The 17359-nt window shown below is 27.3% G+C and overlaps 2 protein-coding genes across 2 annotated transcripts; one reads left to right on the top strand and one right to left on the bottom strand.

The window, feature by feature from the left end:
- Positions 1 to 99: 99 nt before the first annotated feature.
- On the top strand, positions 100 to 7497 carry LOC107454092 (replication factor C subunit RfC38). The gene is made up of 8 exons (XM_016071149.3): positions 100 to 370; positions 1343 to 1548; positions 2505 to 2602; positions 4263 to 4444; positions 4536 to 4672; positions 5411 to 5509; positions 6991 to 7060; positions 7153 to 7497. The coding sequence occupies exons 1-8, from the start codon at positions 281 to 283 to the stop codon at positions 7339 to 7341; spliced, it is 1071 nt and encodes a 356-aa protein (XP_015926635.1). The 5' UTR covers positions 100 to 280; the 3' UTR covers positions 7342 to 7497.
- A 2030-nt stretch (positions 7498 to 9527) lies between these two features.
- Positions 9528 to 17230, bottom strand: LOC107454083 (mediator complex subunit 18). The gene is made up of 7 exons (XM_016071137.4): positions 16700 to 17230; positions 15627 to 15693; positions 14208 to 14330; positions 13833 to 13911; positions 13654 to 13740; positions 10899 to 10945; positions 9528 to 9974 (listed from the first exon to the last, which is right to left on the bottom strand). The coding sequence occupies exons 1-7, from the start codon at positions 16878 to 16880 to the stop codon at positions 9926 to 9928; spliced, it is 633 nt and encodes a 210-aa protein (XP_015926623.1). The 5' UTR covers positions 16881 to 17230; the 3' UTR covers positions 9528 to 9925.
- Positions 17231 to 17359: the final 129 nt, after the last annotated feature.

Raw genomic sequence — 17359 nt, 5'->3', positions numbered from 1 at the left:
AATTGCTCAGTAGTTCATTTAAACGCATGTTTTCAACGTTTAAAACTGTACAAACGTAACAAGTGCATTTAATTTCAAAAAATGCATATATTTAGAACAAAAACGGGTTGACGGTTTTAAAAGATCGGTTTTCTGTTTCAACTCATAAATAACATATTCGTTAACTGTAAAATTGACCAGAGGGAAACCGAACATAAACAAAAGAGAATTTTGTGCTAAAATTTTCTCAACCTACTAGTTTCTTACAGTTCTGAATTTGTAGTATTGAAATTATTACAATATGGGAAGTCTTTGGGTTGACAAACATCGTCCAAAAAATTTATCGCAATTAGATTATCATAAAGAACAAGCAATTCATTTAAAAAAATTAGTAAGTTTGATCATCAAATAAGAATTCAATTTTTTGTCTGTAAAATATTAATATCTTCTCACAGGCAGCATATATTTTATAGAAATGAATTTATTATTGATTGAAAAGCATCAAAATCTAATTTAGTTGACAACTGGCCAGTGACATGCAAGAAATTATAAAGCCTTGTCTAAAGGAAATCAACTCAAAGGGTATAAGGGACTGTTTAAATAATATATAAGCACCCAAAAAGGGGAGGGGGTTCGTGATTTGCTTGGTTTTGGTTGACAAGAATGAACAATGTTTGCATTTAAAGTATTGAAATCGTTTTATTTTCAAAATTTTTTGAAAGTTGGTAGGAAAAAAAAAGTTGTGGATTTTTAGAAGAAAAAAAAATTTCAGTGGTCAGTTTTGAACAGTAAAGATTCCTACCTATATATATAATGTATTGTCAAAATTCTTATTAAATGAAGGGAAACATAGAATTTGTTTTATGCAAACTTGCACTTTTATTTGAATTTAATAATGCAATCTTTGTTAGAATTAAGTTCAAAATTAGTGCAGTGAAAATTCAAGCAAAGTTGTTGCGAATTTTCAAGCATTAAAATGGGAGGGTGAAGAATTTGGTTATTTCTTCTATCAAAAGGGGAGGCCAGTGTTGGCAAAATTATGCTTATATGATATTTGAATGTCTCCTAACACTTAGTTAAACCTCTGCAAACCAAACCACTGCATTTTTTTTTTTTTTTGTATTTAAGTAAAAAGAATCCTTTCGAATCTTAATTGTGGTAGTTTGTGCAAATAGGTACCATACAGAAGGAATTTCTCCTGTTTGCTCCAATTATTGTTATATTTTAAGTATTTTGCTTGCTGCTCCCTGTGTGTGATCATCAAAACTTAAAGATAATTTTGATGCAGATATCAATTGGAAAATTCCCTTCTTTTTCTTTTGATTTATGACTTATGTAGCCCTGTAAATTTATATTTTAATAGGTAAATAGTGGTGATTTTCCACACATTTTACTATATGGACCACCTGGAGCTGGTAAGAAAACAAGAGTTATGTGCCTGTTGCGGGAACTTTATGGAGCTGGTGTAGAAAAATTAAAAATAGAACATCAAGTATTTGAAACTCCTTCCAGGCGGAAAGTTGAAGTCATAACTATTGCAAGTAACTACCACATTGAAGTCAATCCCAGGTACATGAAAATTTAATTCGTACTGTATTTAGATATCTTTAATAGAAATTTTCATATTAAAGTTGGATCTTTTGTTCAAAAGATTAAAAATATTATTTAATATTAATCTGTTTATTATACTCTTAGTTAAAATGTCTTAAATAATCGAAAATGTGCAAAATATTAGAACATATACTGTTTCGAAGAATACGAAAGAAGGAAGATTGAATTTATCATTTTGCTTTGAAGAATTTATTTTTCTGGGTTATCCTTGGCCTTGATTGGTCAAAGCGTTCAGTTGGCTACTTCTGATTAATGAGAGAGAAAAGTTTTCAACAGGCAGCCAACTTTCTGGAATGTTTTGTTTAATTAGGGTGATAGATTACCAAAAAAGATAATGAAATTCGAGTATGGCTACAGCAAAGGTTTTTAGCATTCAATTATTTTTAAAAAATACAAATTTCCCTCTTATTTTGATAGTGAGAGAGAATTAATTTTTGAAATATGCACATGAAATAGTATGAGAGAGTTATTTAAAAATTGCCAAGGATAAAGATCAGTTATTACACATTATGATAGATTTTTATGATGTTAAATGAGTGCCATTTCAAAACTCAGTGTCCTATTCAGAGAGGAAGAACTCCAGTAATAACTATGATATAAAATGAAAATTTCTGTGCTATTAATCCTAATTGTTGGAAGCATTATGCTGTTATGAATGAAGAAATTATTCACTCCTATCTGCTCCAAAACCCGAATTTATTTGTTCCAATACACGTTTTTCTGTTCAAAATCGAATATGACGCTGTTCTACTCCTGTAATTGTATGAGGTGGTAAAATTTTTAGGTTAATATTTTAACAGCCATAGTATTATATGATTTTTAAGTCTTTTGCGCTAAAAACTTTTCATGATAGAATGTTTTTATTTTATTTCATTTTCAACTAATTGTAAATGTTATATTTTCTTTTGTTTCAGTGATGTTGGTATCTATGATCGTGTTGTCATCCAAGAACTTTTAAAAACAGTTGCCCAAACACATCAACTTGACAGCCATACACAAAAAGAGTTTAAAGGTAAAGTTGACTAAAAAGTTTCGATATTTCTGAATTAAGTTGAAAATATAAAATGAAAAGGGAAAGAGAAAAGAAAAAGTAAGCAAATATTTTAAAAAAAAAGAACAAGGTAAAAAGAAATATCAATGTAAAGCTCTCTTAGTAAAAGTTATGTTTCTTTTAAATTTAAAAATAATTTTTTGCAGCTGTATAGAAGGAATACAGATAAATTTTTAAATTGAAAAAATTGCTTTTTTTTTGTTTGTTTTTTTTCCATTGGGAAATTGATAAATATTTACCTTCACTGCATAATTTTTTAATCCTTTTTGTAAATGTTTCAAGTATCTAAAACTAATTTTTTTTTTTTTTTAAGTCACAGTACGATATTCTTATAAATAACTGAAATCTGTTTAATTGATCATCTGTCTGATTGACTTTTGTAATCAATAGTTTCATCATCTATTTAAACAGCACAATGGAAAGAACCTACCCTTTTATTTCATATCATAAATTGATAACTTATGTCTTTTAGAAGACATATCTGCCGCATCTTTTGTTACTCATTAAAATCATGATTTATCTTTAGTTTCAAAATTAATTTTAATGTATTTTGAGGAATACCTGATAACTACCAAGAATTTTTTTAAAAAAAGTTTATAATTCAGTCTTCTAATTCAGATTTTTAGCCACTTTTTGCATCAACAAAACTATTTCTTAAATTGCAGATTGCAATCTTTTAATTTGATATGATTTTAAACTTTGTATTTTTTTGATCCATACATAATTGATTGAAATGTTATATACAGGCTTACTAAAGTTGTAAATCTAGTAAACTTTTCTCTCTAAATAAGGTTGAAAGTATGAGCTTTTATATTTCTTTTGAAAGAGTAACTAATCATTTTTATGAAATATTTTGTGAATTACAAGGCCTCAACTGATGATTAAAATGTGACAATTTGCTGCTGAAACCAAGGGGAGGCAACAATGACTACTATTTCTTACAAAAAAAGAAGAAAAAATCCAGCTGAAAGCTGTTATTTACAGAAAAATGGTGACGAAAATTTATAAAAATACAACTATTTTTCAGGAAGAAAAAAAATTTCTGACAAATAGACAAGTCACATGAAAATCAATTATGAGAATATCAGAATTTGAATAGCAACTTAAAAATTGTCTAAAAACCAATGAATGCTGTCAAAAATGACATTCAAAGTAAACTGCTGAAATTTGAAGAACTTTGTGTAAAAGAAAAATGACTTAAATTTAAGCTGGAATTGTCCCGGTTTGAGCTTGTCACAATGTAATCTCTCATATTTGAAAAATTATGCGGAAATGTGTGTTAAAGATAAAATTGGTGCATTGAAAATCGCAATAAGTGATTACTCAAATACAAAATTTCAAACATACATTTACAATGATATCGGATTTACAATGATATTGTCCTAATTTAAACTTCTTCTACTCCATTTCGCTGAATTTTCCCCTCATTCATTCTTCAACCTTCCTTATTTTCTTTTATTGTGTCCTATCATCTGATGAGAAGCCTGTTCTTCCCGAAATGCATAGTTACATTATTCTGCAATAAAAAGTCTTTATAAACATTATATGTGTTTTATGCCAGTTTTAATTCTTCATTATTCGATATATATTTTTAACATCTATAAAATGTTTCTTTATATAGTTGTTGTCTTAATGGAAGTTGATAAACTAACAAAAGATGCTCAGCATGCACTCAGAAGAACTATGGAAAAGTATATGACAACATGCCGCATCGTCCTATGTTGTAACTCAAGTAGTAAAGTTATACCCGCTATCAGAAGCAGATGTCTTGGTATAAGAGTTGGAGCTCCCACTATAAATGAGGTTCATAAATCAGCACACATTTCTTATTCCTTCTTATCCAATTTTTTGAAAGATTTTTTTTTTTTTAAATTTAATTTATTCCCTTTTGTAGATTTCAACCATATTACAAAATATTTGCCGAAAAGAGTGCCTCTCGTTACCCTCTGAACTTGCTCAAAGAATTGCTGAGAAAAGTAACCGGAATTTGAGAAGAGCTATTTTAATGTGTGAGGCTTGTAGAGTCCAACAGTATGTATAATGTTTTTTTCAATTTTTAAAGCAGCTTCGATTGACATTATTTTAATCATGTTTTTATTTTGATCAATTAATTATTTTATATATTGAGTGCTAGTCAAATTTAATTCTCAGAGAATCTTGTATAAAAATTATTATGTGTTCAACTAATATTAAAGATTAAAAGTTTTATTAATGAACTAGATAGTCATTTTTTTCACAATCTTGTTCGATGTAATTATTCTGGTATTTGATATGTTAGTTAGAGTCCTTTAATTTGATGCTAAAAATTATTAATTTCAATATCAATTCATTTTTATTATTAAGCTGTTTATAATGAATATCAAATGGCATGGAAATTAATTATTTACTTAATTATCTTGCAATCAATAAAAAAAAAATTTCTATTAGCTGATATTTCAATGTAGTAAATTCAAAAAGTGCAATGTATGCAAAATTAAAATTCCAATCGAACTTCATTACATGATATTTTTGTACTTATAATGCTCAAACTGATTAAAAAAATTTATTATAATTTTAAAATATTGAACTGTGAATTTTTAAAAATCTATTCAAGAAGTTATTGTCCTGAACCTTAGTATGCACAAAAATCTAGAAATGTGTAACGCATATTGGAAAACTTCTTTAGTCATGTCCTTAAAAACAATATTTTATTAAGCAACAGATTAGACTCTATTGGTATTTTTAAATAATTACATGAAAAAAATTCTGTTACTTTTTTCCTTTTTTTAGGTATCCATTTTCGGGTGATCAAGACATTGTAGAACCTGATTGGGAAATTTTTCTTAGAGATACAGCTAATTTCATTGTTCAAGAACAGAGTCCTAAAAGGTAAAATTGTGTCAGCACAATTTAAATCTTTTCCAATGAAATTTATTGTAAACTTCCCTTTTGAGCTACAATAATGGTCTACTGATTACTTTCTGAGATCCTTCATTAACATTGATAAGGAACTGTTTATATTTTACTCTAGCACCATAAATGGGGGAAGTAATTTATAATCTGCTTATTTTTGCTGAATAATGCTTCTGTAAAACCTTTAAATCCCTTTATTTTTCTTTTTTTTTTTTAAACAATTTTAACAAAAAATTTTTAAAAAAATTACATTTCAAATTTGAACTAAAGTTTAAATTTGGGGAAAATATTTCGTCAGTTTTAAAATTTATGAAATAAATTAAAACATCTATTTTAGTTTATATTTTTTATTCCTAATTGCAAGATCAAAAGGCAACTACTGTTACAATTACATAGAATCATACAGAGTTCTCCATAGGAATAAAAAAGGGCAAATCGCTTCCTCTCTGAAGAGGGTACTTTGAGTTTTGAAAGGACAATAATTTAATATAGTAAAAATTTATCAAAATTATGATGTAATAGTTGAATTGTATCTTCAAAAATTTATAAATTACCCTATTATATTATATTGTGTATATATTTCAAAAAGTAATTCTTTCTCATTATCAAAATAAGATAAAAATTTTAGTTTATAAAAATAATTAAAGCATGTGAAATAGCAATCTCAGTGCTTACTTTTTTTTTTCTTTCAAAAAAGTAAACTAGCAAAAATTGAATTAATAAATAGCTTGAAAGCTTTTTTCTAACATTTTTAATAACATAAAATAAACATTTAAGGGTATATATATATATTTTTTTACAAAAAGGTATTTACTAAAAAAAAATTTTTTTAATTATATCCCCCTCCCCCTCCCAAAAAAATTCTTCTAAACATTTAACCAGTTGAGAATAATCCTAACAAAGTAAATATTTGTGCTAGTAATCAGAACTAAACCTATAAACAGAGATAATTTTACCAGCATGTAATTATTATTTAAACAGTGAATTTATTTAAAAATTGAATATGAATAAAAAGGCAGTGTTTTTAAGAGATTGCCGCTTAGTTTCACAAAAAGGTCAAAGGGACATGTTTATGGCGATCAAAAAGTAGTCAGGGTGGGCCGCTCTTAAAAGAACGCTTAGGGAGAACACTGAATCATACATATACAGAGAGAAAAAAACGTAGAGAACAAGAGTAACAGTTGTAGCAATAGTTGAAATTTTGCTTCATGTTAAATTTTTAAAATTTGGTTATTGCAATCAAAGGTAATGAAAAAAAGGGGAAAGGGATATAGAGACTTTATTATGTGAGCATAGGAGGGAGTTTGTAGTTTTTAGATTTTAAGGAATCATCTTCTAAATATATTTTGAGCCATTTTACATAGCATAACATTTATTTGTACTCTTTTTATATTAAAACTTTCAACATAAACATTTTGATTTAAAAAAAAAAACTAAATTATGATTTTATATTTCAGGTTAGCCGAAGTTCGTGCAAGGATATATGAACTTATCTCTCATCTTATTCCAACTGATATAATTTTTAAGGTAAGCTTCTTAAAAGTACTATTTCTTGCTTGATACTTCCAAATATTTTCTCCTAAATTTGAACTTCTATAAATGAGCTGTCCATGTTTCAGGGTCTTCTGAAAGAATTAGTGAACAACTGTGATGGACAATTGAAAGGTGAAGTGACACAACATGCAGCCTTTTATGAACACCGATTGCAACTTGGGAGTAAAGCTATTTATCACATTGAAGCTTTTGTGGCCAAGTTTATGGCTTTGTACAAAAAGTTTTTAGAAGACAATATGGCTGATGTGTATTAAATTAGTCTATTGAAAAACAATATTTAAGAAATGGTTTATTTCAATTTAGATATGTGTAATTTAAATATTAACTGTACAGGTTGATAAATGTATGGAATTTGATAAAACATTGCATATACATTTTTTTTTTTACTAACAATAAATAATTTTCACTTACTTGCATTAAAGTTTATTGACATATTAAAGAACTATTATGTTCACTTTAGACAAAAATTTTAATATTAGAATAGTAATTGGAACCTATTAGAGTAGATTTTTTATCAGTGACTTAGCCGATTGGTGGAAACTTCAACATACTTTTTCTATCTCTGAAGAATCACTTTGGTACTTTTATAAAATAATCAAATATTTGATTGCACAAGTGTGCCAAAATATATGCATATCCTATTTATGGGATTTTAGATTGCACCCCAAATTCTCAAAATGTTGTTGTGAAAAGAAGTTGTAAATAGGTTAACCCATTTCTAATATTTTATGATATCAAAAAAAATTAAATTAGAACTAATAAATAGTGAATAATTAATATTTTATGGGCATTTAAAACTTTTAGATACATATATGTACCTGTAATTGCTCTAGTAAATAATAAAATGATCCAAAAAGTTACATCACTCCTTATGTCACAAACTTTTTTTCCAAGCAACAGATATTTATTCTACAAGTTTCAATGCACTTACCTTCTTGATTTGTTGTTACTTCTGCCATTTTTTTTAATAACCGTTGCTGAAGAACCAACCACATTTTGAGTTTCGACTACCGATATTCAACTCTGTACCCTTGAACCCAGTACAGGTGACAAGAGAACTCCTAGATCAAGTATCAGGAAGAATTTGCCTTAGGCGAAGCCTTTTTGATGAAACTAACATTTACGTTGCATGAAGAGGAAAGGCTCCCAGGTTTAACCTGCCGGCAAGGGGACTCTAACCCATTATCCGTCTAGCACTGAGGATATTTTGCATCAGCACTGTGGTCGGTGCAAGCCAGATGTGGATTTCGTATCACCAGTTTTCGCTAGGATTAGAATCTAGGTTCACCTCATTAGGAGATTTAAGGCTTAAATAATGTTGGCTGTCTGCTGTAATGCACGGCATAATAGTGTTATGTTTTTCTTATTCAAAATTTTCACCTCTTTCTCACCCTTTCAAATGACATTATAATTCTGTGGCCCATCAAAGTACAGCTGGATGTAATCTATGTTTTCATTATTCTTCAATTCAAGGGCATATCTTGTCTGTAAATCAATGACATGGCATTGAAACTGCACAATACTATCTTCAAAATCTACAGTAAGTTTTAGGTAGGCCGAAGTTTTCCATCTTATTCTTTTACAGTTTTTGCTCCAGCCTCTTGCTGCTTCGATTCTAAATTAACGAATTCATTTGCCTTGAAACTGGCAATGCTTTATATCGGTGGTTCTTAACCTTTTTAAGCAGCGACCCAAATTTGAGAAATATGTTCATGTCGCAACCCAAAAAAAAGTCAAAATTAGGCTGAGTAAGCCACAATGACTTCTTCTAGGTGTTGGTATTACTAACTTTTTTGGTTCGACTCAGCGCGACCAAAGAAATATGCTTCGCGACCCATAGGTTAGGACCACTGCTTTATATTGAACGTGACATACAAATTGAGCAACAGTATTATCTATTTCAGTATATCTCATTATTTTTGGTGCAGTGAAAGACTAAGTCATACTGCGGTAACGCCATTGAAGTATATTTGTTCCACCTGTATCACATTATCTGGCTGCTACTATTGACATAGGTAAGTATTTTTGAAGAGATTTTCAAAAATAGTAATTAAAGAATTTAAAATGATTTTTAAAAAATTTTTAAGTATGAAAAAACAATTAAAAATTCCTTTTACCATGTTGATATAAACTTTTTTTTTTCTTCAAAAAAGTAATACTATAGGAACAGTGAGAAAAATTGTTACCAGAGCATATTCTTTAGTTTTACTAAAGTAAATGTTCACAGTTGCTAATTGTCTAAATGCAGAGTTTATGAATAACAAAAAAAATTTGGGAATAAAAAGGATCACACACATATTTAATACTTTTATAGACAACGCACTTTTTTTTAAAGGGAAAAAAAATTACTAGCTCTATCCACCAATTTTATTGGAGCTGGCTGCATACTACTAATTTCATTGTATTTAGAGAAAAAGAAAGAAAATACAAACACTTTCAATAAATAAACATAGTAAAATTTAATGAAGATAAAAATTTCAGTATGATAACCTTTTATACCAAATATATGTTATAAATAATTATCACCCTGAAATCTTATTATATTTTTGTATTTACATGTAAAAAAATTAGTAAAACAAGTGCTTGAATACATGAAACGGATTTTATGACAAACTGTTAAATACATGAATTAATTTTAACCCTTCTAGGAAGTGCAATAAACTTGATCACACCATAATATGATATAAGCTGATGAACAGTTTCTGCATGAAATCAGATGAAATGCAAGAGTCAGTTTCTGAATGATTAGACATTCCATTTTCAGCTTTGATGGTAATACAATGTTGACAGTGAAAACCACATTAAGGAAATAGCTGGTTAAAACTAAAAAGCTCTGTATCAAACATGCTGAAGACGTCGATGATCAAACTTATCCAACTGTACCAATCTGAAATTCTGTTAAGAATAATAAAAGTATTTCTCACTGTACTACTAAAAGAATATAAAAAAACAACTAAAAGTATCGAAAAAAATGTCACATTTCAGTATGGTAATTGATGTTTTTTAAAAGCAAATTTTATAATGTCCAAATGTACAATATTTGGAAAAATGAGAAGATGCAATCAATTTCAGATATTGTTTTTAAAATTAAATGTAAAACAGAAATATACCAATATCAGTTTTGCAATTCTATAGCAGAAAAAAACATAAATGGTTAATGATATGATAAAGGAGTTGTATTGCAAATATCTTGTTTTACAGTTACTAAGGTACTGTAAAGCTTTGTGAGCAATACCCTACTGATGAGGGACATTGGTATATCTATTGAAAGATTAGCCGGATCTTTTAAATATTCATAATAATTTCTCTGTAGAGCAATATCTTTAACATATAAAATTATAATGTAATGAAATAATAGAATGGAATAAGATTAAATGGATTTTCCAAGTCACAGTAACAATATTTTTTAAACTGTATAAGATACTACTACACTAAAAATAAATGTTAAAATTATATTCTTACACACTTCTCCATCACAGCACTCCTTGTTCTTCTTTCTTGTAAGCTTTTTTTCTTCAGGCATAATTTTTCATTACATTTTTTTTACAAGGAAAGTTTTTTTGAAGCTATATTTTTTTCTATGTTAAAAAATTCTGTAGCAATATTTTTTTCACGCTAAGATTGCAGATTTTTGACCTAAGATTACCGTACACCCCAATACCGCTTAAATTTCCATCGCACCAGGTTCGCACGATCGGACACATTCCGCACCTCCGGGTAAGTATGGAAAAATTCTGCTAGATACATTAAAAGAAGTGTGCTTCAAAATTTTATTTCAACACTACTAGAAAAACACATTTATAAAGGATACGGTTTCAACTGCTCAGAGAAGGCTTTCATTTCATCAGCCAAGGCTTCCTGAAAAACATGAAAAAAAATGCTTAACATGTATCTATACATTATTTATTTTAAAGAATTATACTTATCTGAAATAAATTTTAGTAGTTGTGCAGCTTTGGAAGTGAATGTTGCAAGCATTTAAATTTTTTTACAGTTCAAATAAATACAACTTCTTTTGTGTGTTATTTAGATACAAAACTTAGTTACAAATAAAACTGAAACTGTCCAGATGAAAACCAGCCTCTTTGCACTGGGGTTTTTCTAAATTTCAGTTACACAAACTTAAGCATATTTTAGTCGATAAATAACATCATAAAAATACATTTTGTGTCAACTACTGTAAGGAGAAATGTTTTTTTTAAACACCTTATGCCAAAAATATAGCAATAAGCTTGTAATTTACATCAATTACTTTGATTATCATATGCAATAACTGCACAAAATTTTGTAAGCTTAGCTTAAATATTTATGGAGATATGAAAATTTTATAAAAAATAATTTTTTGTTGCATATTTTCTTATTATAAATGCAGAAATATTCAATAAAATTAAACAAATTTTTTAGAGTTATTTTTAATTAATAATAAAATCATCATTTAAAAAACATTTTTTTAAATACCAAGCAATATATGAGTAGTTAAAGTAATTATTTCATATTGTGCACACAGAAAATATTTAAAAAAAGTTTCATAATTTTTTTTTTAATCATGTTTGGTAACTTACCAAAATAATCCGATTTGAATATCTTTTCAGTAATTTTCTAAGTAGCATTTGTACTTTTTGCATTGAAAGCTCTAAATGATATGGGGCTTTCCTTTTGTATCATATAAAAAGATTTAATAACAAATGATAATATAGTAAATAATGGTCTAGACAACAAAATGTGATGGCAATAAGAAATAAAACCAAGTTAATAGGGATTGTCCTCTATAATGCTATATAATGTCAATTGTCCTCTATAATGTCATTTTTAATACAACTTGTTTAGTGAAAAATAAAATTTGTTGAAAACTCCTAACCATTCAAAGCTTTCTTTCCAAATTCATAAATACTGCTTAAAAAATTGCTAGAAACTTTTTAAATTTTCCCGATATTCAAATCCGATTCTCTCTCTCTCTCTTTTTTTTAAGTTACCAAATACGATTTTAAAATTTAAAAAAAATTACTGTATCTGTAGTTGTAGTATGAAAACAAAAGTCAAAAATATTAGTTTTTTTTTTTTTACAGAAATGTTCATAATTTTATGAATATTTAAGCTAAGTTTACCAATTTTTGTGCAGTTATAGCATATGATAACCAAAGTAACTGATTCAAGTTACAAGCTTATTGCTACATTTTCTGGCATAAGATGCTCAAAAACTCTAATTTCTGTTCGTAATTTATTGCTGGTTGTAAAAAACCTATAAAAGATCTAAACTTTATTGATATGTAAGAAAAATCACATGACCTAAACACTTCTTAAATTATAAAATAATTTTCTGAGAACTTCTTAAATCATATGAAGAAAAAAAATTAGTTAGTATAGAAGTGTTTCCATAATTTTGACCAAGTAACAACTTTTGAACTTTTATGTAGAATGCTTAACCTAAAAAAATTAAAAATTTCTTTAATCTTTGTCATTTTTTGTTAAGTCTTCTATATCAAACCTCTAGAGTTGAGATCTTTAATTACTAATTAATTTTCCCATAATGATTACTTTAACTAGATTATAACAAATCAATATAAAAAATGGTTACAAAAACCAATAACTTTTATTTAATACTTTTGATAATTGGCAATTTATGACCAGAATTAATAATTTAGTTCATTAACAATCAAATAAATAATAAAAACACTGAAAGGGAGATATTTTGTTCGACATAAATTAAATGATTGTAAGGTTAATCAAATTGTTCCAAGCAAATTTTTAAAAAAAAAATTGAAAAAGCCACTTTATTATTAATAAGCACAACACAATGTATAATAAGCATAACATAGTATTTACAATTAAAATTTTCATTTTGCACCTAAATGTCAATCACTATTGGATGGTATAGCTTTGTCCAGTCAATCTATTTAATCATTTCTTCAATGCTGTGAAGTAGCAAATTATTTTAAATTTAAACAAATTTATTTTAACTAAAACATTGTTAGTTATAATAAAATTTACACTAAAATTCTTGGATTTGCAACAAAAGTGAATTGTTAATTAAATACTTTATGACATTACCTGCCTACATAAGATATTTATTGCTTCCAAGACTTTCAGATTGAAAATATTTGATTTACAGAGATGAAGTCAAAGAACGTGCATAATAACTTATGCCAAAAATAGTAAGAATCATTTTTTTTTTATGCCAACTATAGAGAAAATTAAATTCCTTCATTTTAAGTACTACTTTTGGCCATCAAACAAACTTTCAATTCTTGCTGTAACTCCTTAGAGTGGAAAGGGGAAAAAAATATATATTTACAGATATCTCCTAAAATTTTGTTTACAAAACATCTCAAATATACATAAAGTAACATATGCTTACATTTACATAACAACATGAACTGATAAAACTGGCAAAAAGAAAATCCACTGAATAGTATTGTGTGAACATAACAGGACAATATGTTTTGCAATAAGAGAAGTCAAAATGTTAATTTTATAAAGTTAATGGATAAAACTAAGTTATTTAAAAAAAGAACAGACTCGTTTGAAAATATAGAAAAATAACAATTACAAGAAAGAAAAATATTTACTTGTCCAGATGGAGCAACTACACTCAGTTCTACTAAATATGATTGTGAAACTGGTTCAATGCTGTCTGGATTATTTTGCTGCAACAGCTAAAGATAAGAAAATAAAGATAATAAGAAATTAAAACAGTAATTATTGTATTTAAAAAAAATAATAAATAAAATTTAACATTAGAACTTACACGACAGACTTTAGCAACTGTTACTTTCATTCTTCCTTTACGGAACATAAAACCTTTCAGCACAAATTCATAATCTAATCTGAAAATTGAAATCATGCAGTAGATTATTATTCTTGACAGAAAAACAAATTTAATTACAATGAATTTAGATTAGCTAACTTTCTTTTAATGCAATTTTCAAATTAACTCAAATTTTCAATCACAATATATCTAATTAATTTAGACATTCAAAGAACAAAACTTCACCTACAACAACCTCTTTTAACTTCAGCAACTCTGAATTTGGCATAGTTCATATATTAAGTATGAAAAATTATAGATGTTCATTATTTGTATAACATTGAAACAGTTCTACTTAAAGAAAAAGTTTTTTACCTGAATCCAAGCTCATTAAGGAATTGAACTACATTGCTGGATGTATCTATATCGATGCAACTACGAATCATTGTTGCTCTGTTTTTATCTCCAATTTCTGGTTGACCTATATACCTCAAATGCCTAAAATATCATAACAGAACTTTAATCATAACAGAAGTGAATATAGAATGTAAAGTTAAAATATAAATACATATAAAATAAATTAGAGATATAACAAAACAGCAGGACAGTCAAAATTATAACATATTTCTAATTGATTTATAATTTATTATATAATCATGAATTTATTTTTAATTTATGATCATTTTTAATTCATTAATTGAGAAGTTTACATGATTTTTTAATTGATTCTTGAATATAAGACTAGAGTTTCCATAAGTAATAGTTTCAATTTTACTCAAATTACTAATATGCAAAACATTTGTAAATGCTTTAGAAATTTCTGTATAATTGATACTTTCCATATTTTAATTATTATAATTAGATAATAAAAGTTAGTTTGTTAAAGTAGAATTGAAAATAAAATTACATGTGGAAATAATATGAAAGAGAAGTCATGCACGTTATTTTATCATAACGAATATTTTACTTTTTTAATCAAGGATAATTTTACCAACAATAAAAACAACAACTTGAAAATATCATTATATTTAGGAAGTCAAAAGTAATTTAACAATAAAGGCAACAAATCTAAAATCTAATCTTTAGAATTATTCCTTGTATGTTCAATCACAGATATAGAGTAATAAAATCTTAAGAAAAAAACTTTTTAAACATAAATTTTCTAAAAAGAACATGCAGAGTACCATTTCATATCAAATATTAAAGAACAATAAAATATATTCTATGACACTCTACAAATCAATATCAGATGCATATAGATGTATTTTCTTTTACACTTGTTTATAAGGAAAATCATACAATGCACAAATGGGATGACAGAAAAATTTTGTTCAAAAATCAGTCAGAGAATAAAAATAAGACACATTATAAAATAAACTTTCATAAGAAATAAACTTCAAGAGAAAAACGTGAAGATTTCCGTATTGTGATCTGTGGCAGAATAATCGCCTAGTTTTGGCAATTTCTGGGCAGCAGCTGTGAGAAACTAAAAAAAAAAAACATCACAGAATAGTACCAACTTCAAGGATATAACTCATAGACACCCATCGACAAACATCTGTTTTTGAAGTGGCAATTGTAGTTGGCATAATCAAGATACCGAAATATCCCTCAAAAAACTGTATTCTGAACTACATGATTTAACACACGCACAATATCAAAGAGTTACTACAACAAGGCTTGATAAACACTTAAATGTGCCAAGTTTAGCAAAGAAAACATAGCTCACAATTAATAAATGTATACATTCTGCATGATTAATGACTATAATCTATATAATAGAATAAATATTACCAAGGCATTTCAGGATGATCTAAGGCTTGCCTGGCTCTTACAACCAAAGGTGTTCCAGTAGATCCACCTGTTCGTAAATAAGTGTAATAATAAGATGTAAGTGTAATTATATGTTTATTACAGGGTTGGGTTTTTGACATGACAGTGGTAAAAACCGTGTTTTTACCGGTAAAAACCGTCAAAAACCTACTGTTTTCTTAAATTTATGGCATGTAGCGGACAATATATTATTTTCACATAATTGCCTTTATAAATGAATGTTGTAAATGATTGCTATTGATTCTGCAACTATATACATGCATTCCTGTAGAAGGATAGACATTCATACAGTAATACTGTAATTTACTTATTGAAAATAGTGATACTTATTTTTATCATTATAGCTTGATTTGCAAAGGATTCAAAATTTTGCACTTCTTAATTGTTAGAAATAAACAAACAAACAAACAAACAAACAAACAAACAACAAAGCTTGGAGCTATTAATAAATTCAAGAACTAAAAAGAATTTAAAATTTGGCACTTCTTAAATATTAGAAATAAGCTAAACAAAACTTTCAAAACTTGTAACTACTAACAAACTCTAAGTCAAGAATGACTTGACATTCTTCAGTAATGTAATATGCCAAACAAAATGATGCTCGGAAATGTTGAAATTTTTTTTTAGTATCCTAATATTTTACTTCAAATAGTATGTTTTGATGTAATCATGTTGGGAAAATGCAAGAATCTGTTGTTAAATATCTTTTAACAACTTTTTTTCTAATTTTATTGACTAAAATGAATTAATTTTAAATTACAAGCAGTTAAACTCAAAAATACAGTTTTACCAAAACTATGGGTTTTTGACATTTTTGACAGAGGGGTTTTTGACATGACGGTAAAAACCATGGTATAAACTGGTAAAAACCGTCATGTGTCAAAAACTTGCCAACCCTGGTTTATTAATCATTTGGGATTTTACAAATAGAGTAAAAAAGTTAAGTCTTATAAATATATTTTTAAAAAATTACAATGTTAATTTAAAGAAGTTCGTCAAATTAATATACTCTTCTTAGTCCACAACATACTCACGTATTTGAAACACCATCTCATAGTCATGAAATGTCTCAGGATTCTCGTCAGCATTGTCACATAAACCTCTTAATCGATGCAGTAATACTTCACACGACGTATCCATTATGCTACCTTGCATTAAAAACTCTTGTTGAGGGGCCAAATTAAAATTTCGCCGAGAAGTTACTACAGGTTCCATTATTTTGATTTATATGTATAGTTTCTTAACACCAAAAAATGATGAAACTAATATTGTAAATGTCGTAGAATTATGCTGTTTTAAGAATTACAGTGCTTAAAATTAAAGTTAATTACATTAGTTTTTAACTTTCAAACAAATATCCGGTTTTTAATTCTTTGGAAATGAAAACTTATAAATTTTGGCTGCTTATTTTTGTTACATACAAGACTACATATGCATTTAGGATTTATTAGGATTTTTTTAGAATTTATTAAGATAAGACTCTGATATATTTTTATTTTCATAATTAATGATTTATAATTAATTTTACTTTCTTAGTGGGAAAACTGACAGCAAAATATTGAGCTACTAGATTCAAATGCAAAAATAGAAGAAGAAAAAATTTAAAACAATTAACCGCAACCGCTCATAAATATCAAAAGTTCCATCACGATCACGAAACAAAAACAAAACTTTTTTATTTTTCTTGTCTTAAG

Source organism: Parasteatoda tepidariorum, chromosome 3 (genome assembly GCF_043381705.1).
Source record: "Parasteatoda tepidariorum isolate YZ-2023 chromosome 3, CAS_Ptep_4.0, whole genome shotgun sequence".
NCBI lineage: Eukaryota > Metazoa > Arthropoda > Arachnida > Araneae > Theridiidae > Parasteatoda > Parasteatoda tepidariorum.
This window is presented reverse-complemented; position numbering and strand designations above follow the sequence as displayed.